The following is a 16,090-nucleotide window of genomic DNA, read 5'->3' on the forward strand; positions in this document are numbered from 1 at the left end:
AAAATTTATTATCTGTCTCGCAGCTCTGCTTCGGCCTAATTTCCCCATCTTCTAATATTTCATCACGCATCAATCACAGTAACAAGGCTGATCTTAGCAGATGTCGCACAAAGGCTTGCCTTAACTCATTTATTCCACAAACTTAATAGGACTGTAATCATCTCCCAGATCAATAACCTCCATGCATGGCACCATTCGGTTTTTGCACAATGTTAGCTAACATTGTAAACCAACAATTCTCCCTTGCTTCATTGCTTCTGACCTTTACCACTCTCCTTTGTAATGCCACCGGGCCTTGGGGGTTCTGGTAAAGTAAATGAACTGAAAGTCAAATGTTCCATTGCTCAGCCTAATGCAGTTAAACCTCTATGTAACAAACTTCAACATCTTGCTTGCTTCGATCTTGCTTCCGATATTGCTGTACTTCCGGGTTTGAGCGATCATTCCATCTTAACTTTTGAAATCAAGTTATCGCGGCCTAAAGACAAAAACAAAAGCAAAACTATTCGTGATTTCAAACATGCAAACTTTGACGCAATCAACACGGACTTGTGCGGGTTTGTCGACGCGTTTTTGATCGACTTCGACAATCGTAGCGTTCAAGACAACTGGGATTTATTTACGAACCAAGTTAAGGGGGGACGCGGCTTTCGGTATCAACTTTCTTGTTTCTTGGTGGATGTCAATGAAAATTGGTACATAGAATAAGAATGGCTCTATGATGCTTTCATAAAAATTTCAAAGCGGTACCATGAAAACTTTTTGCTAGACAAATTATTTCTTTCTTGAACCTCGTGGAGGGACTGGAGGATTTACGAAATCAAGTGAAAAGTTTGTTAAATACTGTATGCACAGCCAAATGTATGCAGAAGGGGATAACGTTCTCAAAATAATTTTTTTTCAACACTAAAATTTGTAGTTTATGTTTTCTCCAGTCCCACTGCAGTGAGCATGCTTACACTGCAAACAAGGAACCCTACTACGAATTCTTAAAACACTAGGATAAAAAAAGAAGAGCGCTATCCCCTAAAGTACAGTTCAGTGAGTCTGACAAAACAAACGCAATCAAAATGTGTAAAGTAGTTACCAAGATATCTGCTCCACGAGCTGAGCAACATGCCAAAAAAACTGTACTGAGAAAACAAGGTTCAAAGTTGTCAAAATTTAATAGGCACCAGGGTTATAGTCCTTTGTGTTCTTTGCGATGCGGCATCGCTTGACCATCTGACCTGATGGTCTGATGAGCTTTTGTAGCTTTCTTTTTCCGCATGGCATCTTTTTCGGCTGGGTTCCTGAACAGTTTCGCCAATACGCGCGAACGATGTTCCATCCGTGCTTGAGGTGCTCAGCTGCACGTCCGCGTCGCGCTGCATGCCACCGTCATTGTCACTGCTGAAGTCGCCGGAGCAAACTTTGTTTCAGAGATCGGTGGCTTCGACTTACGAGCACCAAATTGATGCGCAGTCTTGCGTTTCTTCTTGAACAATCGCTGGCCCGTGATAACAGACGAGAGCCGTTCTCCAAGCTAAGAAGGGCCGAGCTTGACAACGTTTTTCGTTTCTCTAACAAGCGAGTGCCGGTCCGTTATCATGAGTGAGATACGATCTCTAAACCACGCCGCGACGAGTTGAAAAGACGCGAAATCGGCTCCTTAGCGCCGTCAGCGCGGCGAGCAGACGACCTTTCCGCCGGTTGCTAAGGGCAACCGCCCGGGAGACCAATCCGGAGCCGCGTACAGTCACGTGGCACGCACTGCCGATCAGAAACCGCCGCGAGACCTTGAAACTTTTGCTTGCTGTGCGCTTGCTCTTGCCTGGTGCAGCTGGACGAGGCGCCAGATTTGAAGACGGAGAATCGCGCTATCCATAGAGACCAAGATGGCGGCGCTAGGTTACGCGGTTGCGGAGATATCGCGGCTTGAAAAATGCCGTTTTTTCGCTATTTTCGAGAAACTCCTCGCCACCTTAGCTTCGATAAACATTTTTTACATCATTTCCGCGCGATTTCCCATGACGAAATTTTGAAATAAAATAGAAAAGAAGTCATACAAACTGAAAATGTGATTTTCAAAAAAATTGGTTTTTTGGCCTAATATCGCGATGCGAAAGCCGCGTCCCCCCTTAAAGCCTTACTTGATAAATATGTACCCACTCGCTCTATAATTTCAAACAAATCGGCGCCGTGGTACAACAACCACATGAAACGTTTGTCAAACAAAAAGAAACGTGTCTACAGATCCGCCAAACGTTGTCCTTGTGACTATCATTGGAATGCGCATAGACTCGCTTCTGATGAATATGTATCTGCACTCCGTTGCGCAAAACAGCATTTTTTGGAAATCACTCTCCCATCCATGCTCGCAACCGACACTAAAAAGTTCTGGCGCGTCATAAATCCGAGGGACGATAACGTTATTAGCCTGGTGGATAACGCGGGAGACATTATATCCTCTGATCAGTGCGCATCTGTGCTTAACGATGTTTTTGTTTCTAATTTTTCATCAGTGACAGGTGTTTCGCCACCACTTACACACTGCCATTATTCAATTTCAATGTGTCCGATTATAGTAGACCCATGTGGCGTAGAACACCTGATTAATAAATTGAAACTTTCTTCTTCTCCTGGTTGTGACGCGGTTAGCCTGAAGTTTTTGAAGAGCACGAGCGAGTATAGTGCTATTATATTAGCGAAAATCTTCCAACAGTCACTTGACACGGGTTCTATTCCTGCGGAATGGAAGATCGGAAAGGTGATTCCACTTCATAAAACAGGCAGTCTGCACTTAACTATCGTCCCATTTTGCTCACTAGTATTCCATGCAAACTTCTTGAACATATCTTATTTTCCAATCTTGCTAACTTTCTCGAATCTAATTCCTTCTTCACGCACTCTCAACATGGCTTTCGCAAAACCTATTCATGCGAAACACAGCTAATATCGTTTACACATCAGCTTCATGTCATTCTTGATCGTTCTTCTCTTGCGGACTGTGTTTTTCTAGATTTTTCTAAAGCATTTGATAAGGTATGTCATAATTTACTAATGCATAAATTGCATAAACTTAACCTTGATCCCCAGTTACTTACTTGGCTTGAGTGTTTCCTTTCGAGTCGTTCTCAGTTCGTTTCTGCCAACAGCGTTGACTCTCCCTCTAATGTGGTATCCTCGGGCGTGCCACAAGGCTCTGTCCTTGGACCGCTACTATTTCTTATCTATATTAATGACTTACCTTCTTGTATTACATCTCATATTCATCTCTTTGCTGACGACTGCGTAATATTTCGAGAAGTAACTAGTAACCATGATACAGCCATTCTTCAATCTGATCTTAATGCTATGAGTTCATGGTGCAATACATGGCGCATGGAATTAAACATAAGCAAATGCAAGTCAATGCGAGTATCCCGACGTAACAACACCCTACCAGCCTATTACATCAATAACACCCCACTGGATTGTGTATCATCTTATAAATACTTTGGTGTTCACGTCTCATCTGACCTTACCTGGAAGACGCATATTGCGCACGTAATAAGCAACACTAACAGATCGTTAGGTTATCTCCGACGAAATTTTTCACGTGCGCCGCAGTCTCTCAAACTTATGCTCTACAAAACACTTATCCGGCCTAAACTTGAATATGCCGCCTCAGTTTGGGATCCTAGTCAGAGTAACTTAATATATTCAGTAGAAATGGTGCAGAACAATTCCACAAGATTCATATTCTCCAATTATAACAGAACCGCCAGCATCACCACAATGAAATCTAACCTACAGTTAGCATCCTTAGCATCACGGCGTAAACACTTGCGGCTCTCTCTTTTTCATAAGATATATCATCACCCTGTGTTACGAAACGAACTTCTTTCGGCACCACATTACATATCTTCCCGGCTCAATCACCAACATAAAGTTGGTATTCCATCTTGTAGATCCGACTCCTTCTTACACTCATTTGTCCCACGGACATCTGATGAGTGGAATCACCTTCCCGCCACTGTTGTCTCCATAAATGATACTAACCGTTTTAAACAAACTTTACGCGACATTTCGGTTTGAGTATTCTTGTTTTCCCGTTGTTTATAACTATTGTTTGAATGTTTTTCTTGCCAGGATTTGTGCACTCGTGATTATTTATGTTCCTTATGCATCTTGGTTTACACTGTCTGTGTGCGTTGACATAACTAGTTTGAATAATTAGAAATAATATTTGATGTACTCTGGTTTGTGACCCGCTAAAATTATATAAGTATACTAACATATTTTTGGTTGTTTGCTGTTGCTGTTATGCATAACTTATGTTCAACTAACTACCCACTCCCCTCTGTAATGCCATTGGCCCTGAGGGTATAATAAATAAATAAATAAATAAATAAATAAATAAATAAATAAATAAATAAATAAATAAATAAATAAATAACAATATTCTCAATATATTGTATTCAACTTTTTATAACGTGTCCATAAAATACCACTTATATTGAACCTCTATATAATGAAGTGGGCTCAAGCACAATTTCAATGTAATGAAATTTCACTGCCACCACGAAGGATTACTGAGGCAATAAATGGAAGCTGCCGTGGATGCAGATGGTCAAATGATTGAATTACCTGCGGCTACATGCGAAAGCATCTCTCAAATCGCACGAGCGGCTGCCCAAGCGGAGCAGTGTAGCAGCAAGACCCTCTGGCTGTCACATGTTCTGTATAAAGACCAAGTGCGCTCAGATCCTATGATGTGCCGTGGGTGCGAGGGAAAATGTGAAAGGGTAAGCCAAGCATACTTTTTATCAGATAGGGGGGGAGGGGAGGTGCGCGCGTCCCTCCTCTAGCTTGGTCATAGCTGCACATGGCTGTAAGCGCGGCTGAGTGCTTATGCAGCTTGCGCGCACTGTCTTGGAGGTTATCTGTGGCGGGTGCAAAGATTGGGCAAGCTGAGATGGCAGTGGCTTCATCTGCGCTGTCTTCCTGCACATTTAGTGCTGGAGGTTCTGTAATCTTGAGTTTCAGAGACGCATTGAAGCAAGAGACAGTCAAAGCATTCGCTTCCCCCTGTATGCACTCTTCATGATAGTGTCTCACTACAGGCTACACTATCAGCCACCACGGCGGACGCGTAGATGCAAAAGCTTCGCAGGCTTTGCTTCGTATTGCCAATATGAAGGTATAATCGACACAGCATGAAATCATATCCTTGGTTGCCCACTTTCAACTTACACAAATTGAATTTTTTTGCTCATTAATATTCATTTTTACTGATTGCCTGCTAATCTCGAAAACTTTCCCGTTATTTCCATGTAAGAAACATCCATCAGCGACTGTACTTACTTGTATAAATTTTTGATATCACGAAGTGCCGATTTTACCGACTTGTTATATCTAGGTTTAACTGTTCTATGCTGTTCAGACACATTGGCAATTGCCACCATTTCCTCTCTTTGGTCTGCTCTCTTGACAGTGTATATTGAAATGCGTACAATGTTTAGCTTTTTTCAGGGGCCGTTTTTCTCTGGCTAAAAACTGTTGCGAAGTTATCACTCAGGACAAGACCTGTATCTGAAGTGCTACATGTTCAATTCTTCTCATTTTTCTTGCCTTGATAGGTGCTGAACAAAGCTCGAGAAAACATTCCCACTGACCGGCAGATTTGGATCACAGCTGCGAAGCTGGAAGAGGCGAATGGGAACACACACATGGTTGAGAAGATCATTGACCGAGGTGAGACTGTAATGCCTTGGTTGTTTGTTAGCAGCTGTAGTTGGGAAGTTCACTCTTCTATGGGTACTCTGCTAAGGCAACGTGGCCCTCCCAGTCAGAGTACAGTCAGCGCCAGTCAGAGCACAGTCAATGTCCGATTTTTCAAGCTCCCTAGAAACCGCAAGGAAATCCGTAAAATCAGGCAGTTGTAAAAAAAAGTGAATGCATGCCTTTAACTGCCCTCAAGAACTCAAATCGCCACAGCCACTGCCAAAATTGCTTTAAAGGTCCTCATGAATTGGGTACATATGATCACATGATACGTAATCTTCAAGCTTAAATTGCGATTTACCCACCGTGGTTGCTTAGTGGCTATGGTGTTGGGCTGCTGAGCACGAGGTCGCGGGATCGAATCCCGGCCATGGCGGCCGCATTTTGATGGCGGCGAAATGCGAAAACACCCGTGTACTTAGATTTAGGTGCACGTTAAAGAACCCCAGGTGGTCCAAATTTCCGGAGTCCCCCACTACGGCGTGCCTCATAATCAGATCGTGGTTTTGACACATAAAACCCCATAATTTAATTTTTTAATTTTTAAAATTGTGATTTGCTCCGTCATGTGATACAACATAGCAGAAGCTCAAGATTATTAGCATCATCGAAAAGGGGGGAAACAGAGCCCCTGGTCGTAAATAAGATGTGGACAAATCGTGCATCTGCGAAAGGAGACTCTTCTTGCAAAGATTTGAACATTGTTGTATGCGGTTATTGCCGCAGGTCTTACATGGGGGATTTCTTTCTTTTTCTTTCCATGTTGAGAGTGCAGGTTATATTTGGCAAATATGATAACCATCCCTGTGCTCTTGCATGGGATCAAGCTCACGCATGCAGCCATTTGGTACATCATTCTTGCACTATCTTGCTGCAGTAGCACTAACACATTGTGTAAAAAATGTGTAAGTACGATATCGTGCTGCACCATTAAAGATGAAGTGCCCTCCAAGTGGCTTGCGTACCATCTGAAAGTGAACAATTACAGCGCAGGCAGCCCTTGGTATGGCAGCGCTGTTGTATGGCTGCTGACCACAGGCCACAGCTTTGGCCACTCTCGCAAAATATTTCTAGTACACTCTACCAGTGTCCAGCTGCTGAAGTAAGAGTAACTTTCTGTAAAAGAATTGTAATGTACTCGTACATCAATAAACTGGCAATTACTTAGTAAGCCAAACATAAAACACAATTCTTTAATTACAAAGGCAAGTAAAACATAAATCATTAGCACTCTTGTTAGAACATTCCTGGCATCGAGATTATACTTTCGGTCCCAAATCGAATGCAAATGACTTCCGTGAACTCATTTCGTTGAAAATTTTGTTTTGAGCAAATGTCATCACGTTTTTTTTCGTGTGACAGCGAACAAGTGACATGAACGAATGTCATTTGTTGTAAATTACATCAGAGTTGCAGTGTGACTGTAGTATTAGTCAAGTGCTGAATGTGCTCTTGCCCCAAGGCGCACCCGCAGGTGACCACACCTGCGTCACATGCAATGGCCAATGTGAAAAATGTGCCTTTTAGTTAGCAGGTTTCTCGTATTTGCATTTCATTCTGGCATGTCCTGTTGCAAAGTGTGCAAAGACCGCGTGCGTGCCTGCCTGCCTATGCAGCCATTGCATCCCTGCGTGCCAATGGTGTGGAGATCAACCGTGAGCAGTGGTTCAAGGATGCCGTGGAGTGCGAGAAGTCCCAGTCGATCCTCACCTGCCAGGCAATCATCCGCTGCGTGGTGGGAATCGGCGTCGAGGACGAGGACCGGAAGCACACCTGGATGGAGGATGCCGAGGCGGTACGCTAGCTCTTGCTCTCTCGGGGTGCCCTATTTTATTGACAATGCACTAGTGCACTGGTATGAGCCTCTGCATTTGAAGGAGCGTAAGTGTGGGCTCATTTCCATTCTATATTAGCCAGGTTAATGCACAAAAGAACACAGACAGCACAATAGATGCACTTTTGCAAAGCGCTTTAAGTGCTTTGTTTGCATGTTTTGAACTGTCTTTTTGTTTTGTTTGTGTGTCCTAGTTGGCTCTGCATTTATTGTAGCTAGTAATTATTCGGTCTTGAATATGATGGAAGCATGGAAGGAGAGAAAGGCCAGCATTGGGTCCTGCATCTTTTGTGCCATAGCGTTATTTTCGCAGGGAGAAGTCTCCCCTGTTTTGCCACAACACATGACTGCCGGCTGTGGATCTCAAAGACTCATCGATGTCAAAGCCATGTCTGGTCATAAATTTCTTCTACAGTAACCTGGAGACTTCATGACAATGTGTGTTTACACAAACACTCTTTCGGAGGCTTATAAGTGGTGACCTTTAGGTGCTATAACCCCTGAAGTGCATTTTGAGAGGCATGTGTCCACAGAAGGTTGAAACTTCAAAATAAAGAAGCATCATCTAGAGTTGAACTGATTTTAAGAGTTTAGAAAATTTGCATCTAATGTGCTCCTAATGGAGAAAGAGAGAGAAAAAGAAAGAGCTTGCAAAAGAAAAATATATTTTTAATTTCATGGTGATGTTGGGGTCAAGAAGAGAAAGCTCTAGCTTGGGAGTACCTATCTAAATACACGGGAACAGAGACATGTTTTAATTAAATTTGTTGCATTTAAAAGAAGTTTAACTGTACTAACCGTAGGAAGTCAATTTTCAATTTATGCCCTCAATTCTTTTAGAAAATTTATTGAAAATTGCAAAATTAAAAACAGTCAGGTATCAAGTTTGCAACTGTGTATTTCCACTATGAAAACAACATCACAACTTTGTAAAGTGCACTTATTAATTACTTAACCTGCCGTGGTTGCTCAGTAGTTATGGTGTTGGGCTGCTGAGCACGAGGTCGTGGGATCGAATCGTGGCCACAGCGGTCGCATTTCAGCGAGCGTCAGCACAATGCTTCGCGGCGCTGTCATCAGTGCCGCGAAGTGTTGTGCGCTGTTATCTCGGTATGTTTGCGGCGGCTGACGATAGCTGAAGCACAGCTCGATTGACTGTTCGACTTGTCTTTCGCTTGTGTCTGACCGGTGGGGAAAGTGCGCTCACTTGTCAGGCCTGTTTCGCTCGTGGCTGCGGTCTCACGTGCGCCCAGAAAACATGTTGCAGTTTGCTTATCTCGGCAAAGCTAGCTGTCGCACGCCATTTCGCTTTACCGAGATAAGCAAACAGCAAGGTGTTTCCTGGGCGCGCGTGAGAACGCAGCCACGAGCGAAACGTGGCAAAACGGACCTGACAAGTAAGCACGCACACTCCCCGCCGGTCAGACACAAGCGAAACACAATTGGAACAGTCGAATCGAGCTGTGCTGCGCAGCGTTCGTGTTAAGTGTGCTGACGGTGGTACATGATAAACCTGAACCGATAATCTGTCACTTGTAACGGCCAGATTTCAGTCATATTGCAAACTGAAGACCCTAGTGTTTGAAATTATGTGCTTGTATTACAGCCACTTTTTAATTTTTTGTACAGTGTAGACCACTTATAACGTAAGTCTCCAGAGTCGCGAATATCTGCACTATAAGCGGTACAGCACTATAACCAAAACAATGATTTGCAAGCCCTGCACGTATGCAAAACATGTAGACCGAGTATGTAGACGTGCTTTGTACTAATGCGCGCACATCGCGATTACGTTTTCGCCAGTGAGCTGGCGAAAACATAATCGCAATGTAGCCGGTGCTCTTCAAGCTCGACAGCTATGCACCGAGTCAAAACGAAACAACTGTTTGCCGCAACCGCTACGGAAAAAACCGTGACCATTATCGACGCGATTATGAACGATGACATTGCGGTGCTGATGGCATGCGCCCGACGTACGCACCTAGTCTGGACGAATTAACTACCATTCTCTACAACATCTGCAGTCGAAACCGCGGTCGCTATCTATGCGATCATCGATGGCGACTACGCAGTTCTTTAGGCACGCGCACGACGCGCGTACCAAGTAAAAACGAAACTACTGTTCGCCGCAACCACTGCGGAGAAAACCACGGCCGCTATCGACGCGATCGTGGATGACGACTACGCAGTTACGAAAGCCCGCGGGCAATGCGGTGTTATGCGCGGCGGTTAACACAAGGATACAGGCTTTAAAGACACAAATAGGCTCGAAGCGTTCCGGCGTTGCTGTCATTCACGTACGATTTTAACTGATGGCTGTGGCGATGCGGACTCCGCCGCTACGTTTCGGTTGGATGCTAGCGCCGTTCTTGCTCTTTTGCGTCGCACATTTGCGATGCAAACCTCGCTCACCGAGGTCTGAAAGTAGCCCGAATTAACCGATGTGCGGCCAAATAAGTCCGAATTAACGAGAGTTTGATTGCATTGAATAATGCATACGCCGGCCGGGAGCACGCACCTTGTTGAGAAGTGTGCTCGCTGCCGCCCTTGTCGGCGAGATTTTCCCGCGGAAGCTGCATTATAACCGGTATTTCGTCTCATGTGGCTGCACTGTAAGCGGTATGCGACATGGAGTTCTTTGGGAGGGTAAACGGGAGTCAGAAAAGGCCGCGTTGTAGCGAGTTCTGCACTATAAACGATTACGTTATACGTGGTCTATACTGTATTTGTATAACAGACAATTCATCCCCACTTGCTAAAAAAGGTGAGTAAAAAAAAAAAAGGCGGGGTGTACATGCATAATAAAAAGAAAAGGGCAAGAAACATCTCTTTAAGCTCTGGAAATGCTAAAAAAGACCCCCATACATAGATTTGTATGCAGATTTAAAAGCCCAAGTAGTATAAATTATTCCGGAGCCTTTGTGTCCCATTCCTCATGGCCCCTGCGTTGCTTTGGGATGGCAAAATCAATCAATCACTCAATCAAGCAATCAATCAATCCAATCCTCTCCCAACAGGTAGCAGCCCAGGGTGCCCAGGAGTGTGCCCGTGCTATCTACGCGCATGCCCTGTCCGTGTTTCCAAGCAAGAAGAGCATCTGGCTCAGGGCTGCCTACTTTGAGAAGAGCAGCGGCACCAGGTGGGCTGTGCAGTTGTGCTGGTTGTAATTCAGAAGTGTGAAGAAAAAAAATTGTGGTACAGTAGCCGACCGATTTTCCGGAATTCGCGGGGACTGAAAAATAGTCCGAAAAATCGAGCAGTCCGAAAAACCAAACAGTCTGAAAAACTCGCCTCCCCCCCACCAAGCGAAAAAAATTATGAGGCTGAGAGCGGCTTAAGAAAAATGTCGCAGTTTCGCCCAAAAAGTGGAGCATCGATTGCGATAACAAATTAATAGACAGCAATACGAAGTAAGGATGTTAGCTTTATCGGCCGTATAAAGTTGTAAATGTGCGCTTACTAACTAAATAAGCACGGTGTCACGTGCGCACAGGTTACATGAACACATCTCGCTCGATGACCTCCGCGCTGTCTATTCTCTCGCTTCAACGCGAACGTCGAAAAAAAGAAGAAAAGAACAGCGCGTACGAAGCTACTGGCACTCGGTGCACGCCCTTTGTATCCATCGCAGATCGCTTTCAAGATACGGTGCCTGCGCGGCAGCAGCCGCAGGAGCTGAACGCAACTTCCCACCGACTACGTCGCCTTCTCCCCGTGCCCCGCGAGCGAACGAAGTCCGCGCACCTCCGGCCGCCTTCCTCTCTCGTGTGCGCGAGGCAAGCTTTCACCCGCACACAGGGTATGGCGCAACTGAAACATAAAAAAAAAAAGAAAAAAAAAAAACGGATTCCGCTTAAGTGATAACGACGATAGTGCTAAGCTGACCGGAAAAAAAAAAAGCAAGTGCCGCTTTTTGGAACGTTTTGTCGGCCAAAGAAGAGTGGGCATGGTCTCGGAGACGGGAGGATAGCGTGCGTCTACCAATCTAGAAGGCTATACAGGGGGGGGGGGGGGGGCACTGGAAGCCAAGCCCGGCCAAGCCAGCGGAAAATCCAACATGGCGGCCCCCAAGATCGGGTAGCGGGGCTCGGAGCGTGCGATTTAGTCCGGAAAATCGAACATTGGCACCTAGATTCGTCCAAAAAATCGGTCGCGAAAATGCATTAGCTCTATGGGAATCCTGACGGTACATCTGTGAAGTCCGGAATATCCAACAAGTCCGAATTTTTGGAGTCCGAAAAATCCGTCGGCTACTGTAATCTAACCATGGGCATACCAATAAGTTGTGGTGAAGCCTAGCCTTGTGCACTGTTTAACACCTACACAGTACCCTAGAACAGGCCACTTCTGTCATTTACTCACGATTTAGTCACACTGCTGTTGGCCTTATTTTGTTCTTTCTTTTTACCAGTGCTTTCATGTGCCTGTTTAGGAATGTAACTCGCTTAGTGTAACCGATGCGTAATAGTGCAACAGGGTGGCATAGCTTGCTTTCTTGATTTCAAATCAGCAGGGTTTGTAATGAATGCTTCAGTCGTATCATCACAGTGCTAGTGGCATTGGCTGGCTCACCCAGCCAGCTTTCAGGCAGTGCATTGCACCACGCAGCTTTCAAGACAGTTCTAGAGCAAATAAGATTTTGGTGCGGAGATCAGTGCTGAGCCTGTCTATCCGTCTTTACTGCAAATCCCTTTGTTCTCACCACAAACACCCTCACCTTCATCTGCATTGCAGTTCACGTTCACTACAAAACATTCTTAGTTCTTCTTTGCTCCACTGAATGGTATGGGTCATAGTTTAATGACTACTAAGGCCAACTGCAGCAAAATTTTGGGTGGTGTAAAGGCCTAGTTTCAGACACTAGAGCAACCTCAATGCAAAATTTTATGTTCAAAATGCAAGTGGAAAGATGCATCATGAAAGACTCCCAAAACTAAAGAATTTTGATATCGAAATATAGAAAGAAAAAAGGAATTAAAAAAAAAAAAAACACCGGCGTTATTGTTCTCCTGAAGTGATTCACGACTCGAAACACACGAATACTTGGCATGAAAGTGCATGCCATAGCTGGCATGCACTTTCACGGCAGCCTATGGCGCGCTGAAAAATTTCTGAGGCAATGTGTTGGGACTTGCGTCGTACCCACTAATCACTAGGGGCACGTGCAGTCTGCTTAGGTAATTCAGCAGAACCCCGCTGATACGTTTTTGACGGGACCGTAAAAAAAAACAAAAAAAAACGTAAGAGTCGGGAAACAGAAAAAATTTAGAAATGGGAGTAGTGTTGAACTGCACACAATATTATTTTAATTCTTACATGTGAAATAAAGTCGTAGTTTCGCCCGACAGCCGAAGTATCGATTGCGATAGCAAATTAGTAGACAGCTATACAAAGTAAGAATAGTAGTTTTATCGTCCATATAAACTTGTAAACATTTGCTTATTAACTATATTAACAAGCATGGTGTCAGCGAGCGCCCGCAGGCAAACATGAACACATCACACTAGATGAGAGTGGACACGCGCTGTCAAATGCTGGCGTGAGGAAGCGCCACTGCAGAAGCGAGCGAAGTGACCTTCGTGCTGTTGTCTATCGCTTCAACACAAACTGAGCGCCAAGAACACACAGCACGCACAAAGCTACAAGCCGCCGACGCATCTACATTGCGTAGACTGTGCCCCTAACACGAATCGCTTTCAAGATACGGCCCGCACGACTGCGTGCCACCGCGCAGTACGCAGTTGATGCCAGAGCACAACGCCGCCCACTATCCCTCCCCCTTCGTTCCCTCGCGAGTCGCCGGTGCCTCGAGCGCAACGAAAGAAGGCACGCTTCCTCCCTGCTTTTCTTTCTTTCGCGCGCGAGATTTAGACGCAGTTGTCGGCTCCCCTCGCACGCTTTCACTCGCACATACAGCATACGGCGCGCGGCGACGGCATTATTGCCCTTGGACTTCATACTGAACATCTATGAGCCGAAACCAATTTTAGGGCCACAACGCGTCATAGACACCATCTTTAGACAGCAAATATGGATCTTAAGGGCCATACTTTTGCTGGCGGAAACCGAAAATACGTCGTAAGTGTCGCCTCCGACACTTTGGGCAGCCAATGCCATCGTCAAGCAACCAAGCCAAGCGACATGAAAAGTCAAAATGGCCGCTCGGACCGGCACGGCATGGCAGTTCGCAACGTATGATGCGGGAACGGTCCTACAGTTGCGACAGAACAGCAGGGTTATCAATGCATTGGGTTCTGTGGGAGCTGTGCTGGGACCGGCCGAAAACGACGTAACAGCCGGGAAAACGCAGCACCCGGGAACGTAACAGCAGGGTTCTACTGTATTTAGAGCCTGCTAATAAGAAAATTAGACATTTACTAACCCTGCAGCTTTGCCAAGATTGCTTCAGTGGTTATATACTACTGATTTATAACCAAATTACCGTAAAAACCTGCGTATAATACGGACCCGCATATAATACGAGGTGTTATTTGGGGATAGCAATAATGAAAAAAAAAAGTTTTCACCCGCATATAATGCGAGCGAAGAAAACCCACAGAAAGCATTGAGAATCTAATCTCGTTAACTCGAACATGCTTAATTCGAACTGACGCTGTGGTCCCGTCAAAGTTATGTGTATTGCTATGGGCGAAAACGCCCGGTAATTCGAACGCGAAAGCATTTGCGACGGTTAATTCAAACATACGGCGCACTGACAATGCCCTCAGCAGCGCTCCAAATCACGCGGCAGCGCCTCCGACCGGCATTGCTCCGACATGGCCATAGAGCAAAAGCTTAGGATAGGCCCCTCAACGCCACGCGGAGAAAAAGATAACGAAAAAAAAAAAAAAACGCGATGCGGCAATTTCACTCTCAAATAGCAAGGTTGCCGTTTCACCGTCGCGCCGGAACACGCTTGTACGAGCCGTCGTCTTGGCCAACTTCTCGACAACAGCAGAAAACGAAACTTCAGGGAAAGGGCTAAGTTGGCGCCGCGCCGACGGAGCGGCGGTGGGCGCGCACGGAGCCAGTCGAAGGTGGGGGGAGCTACGAGGGAGTTGAGAGGGATGGCGAGGGGAGCCACTGCCACCGAAGCGACGGCGTTGCCAAGGCCAAATGCACTTATCTGCCGCCGTTGCAACTTTGCAACTGGGATGTCATCCCAGCCGTGAACGCTGCCCCCGATGACGCCGAAGTGCCGCCCTGCGGCGCAATTTCCAATGGCCTCCGCAGCTAAAATAACTTTCCTTTTAAAGGCAGCTGGGTACTACTTTCGCGGTCCCGACATCGTGCGAGATAGACTAGCGAACGTGCCGATTCTTAGCGTGGTCAAAATGGCGCCCGTTGAAAGCAGCAGCAGCCTACCGACGCCACCGCAAGATGACGCATACTCCGCTACGAGTCTTGATGATGATAGCAATGAGCAAGAACGAACCCGAAACTGCAAATTTTACGCTGAAAACTTTGGGATCCGCATATAATACGAGGCAGAAATTTTACATGGTAAAATTTAGAAAGAAACCTCGTAGTATGCGCGGGTTTTTACGGTAGTCAAAGTGAAATTTCATTGCAGTTGGTATTTAGGGACCAGCTGCAGTAACATCTCGGGCCACATAAGAAGCCTAGTTTCATGTGTTAGAGACGTACGCCCCAGCTAACGTTACCCAAGGTTTAAAAATATTTGGGTGCAGTGTAGGAGGTTGCTACTAAAAGAATCTAGTAGACCATTCTATGGAAAATCACACAATTCCTGCATTCTCCTTATTTGCAGAATTAGTCAAGATTAATTAATCAACTCAGGAAGTCGTAAATTGAGAGAAATATTTCAGTGAGGAAGTTGTAGAGCATTCTAGGAAACATCTGATCTACACCTTTTACGGGATAACTTTTTTACGTGTCGTAAGGGAGGCTTGCAAAAATGAAAATTCCCATGTGACTACAAGTTCGCGCAGTGCGATCGCCGTGCTCTCGATCGTGCCACATGTGAATGAATGAAGTCCGCTGCCACAAAGGAAGTGACAGGGCAGCGGCGATTTCAGGTCCTTCATTTTCCTTTCGCTATCGTAAACAGCTTTCGACAATGCAACTGGTACCGATCACTGGCGTGAGTATTGAAGCCAGTGTCTGTGTCACTGCCCTATCACCATTTCAGTGGCAGCACGCTAGGCCAGAAGTGCTGTTCGTTGCTGTCACCGTTTGTTCATGTCAGCCAATGAGGCGTCGTCACATTGTCATCCGCTTCATTGTCATGATTGTCGAAATCATTGTCATGTCGCAGTCACGATCGTCAGTGTCATACTGTTCTTATGCTGTTAACTGTCTTGCGACCTATGGATGACCTATGAATGCCATGCTAAAGTTGTCTGTCTTTATTCAAAATGTAGCTTTCTTTACCTTTTCTGCCCCACTTTGCCGGTGCTGGCTTTTGCTATCTTGCCAAGTATACAACTTTGGCCATTGGATATGGGCGACTGGGGATGTAGCACTGGGTCAACCACAGAATGGTTA

The 16,090-nt window shown here is 45.5% G+C and overlaps 1 protein-coding gene across 1 annotated transcript in view; it reads left to right on the top strand.

Annotated features, from left to right (window-relative positions):
* Positions 1 to 16,090, top strand: part of LOC119450685 (pre-mRNA-processing factor 6-like) — a 77,499-nt gene that overhangs the window by 48,810 nt on the left and 12,599 nt on the right. The window contains 3 exon segments of the mRNA XM_037714198.2: positions 5,604 to 5,718; positions 7,365 to 7,543; positions 10,600 to 10,721. Of these exon segments, the coding sequence (XP_037570126.1) occupies positions 5,604 to 5,718; positions 7,365 to 7,543; positions 10,600 to 10,721 (416 nt within the window).

Source organism: Dermacentor silvarum, chromosome 4 (assembly GCF_013339745.2).
Source record: "Dermacentor silvarum isolate Dsil-2018 chromosome 4, BIME_Dsil_1.4, whole genome shotgun sequence".
NCBI classification, from domain to species: Eukaryota; Metazoa; Arthropoda; class Arachnida; order Ixodida; family Ixodidae; genus Dermacentor; species Dermacentor silvarum.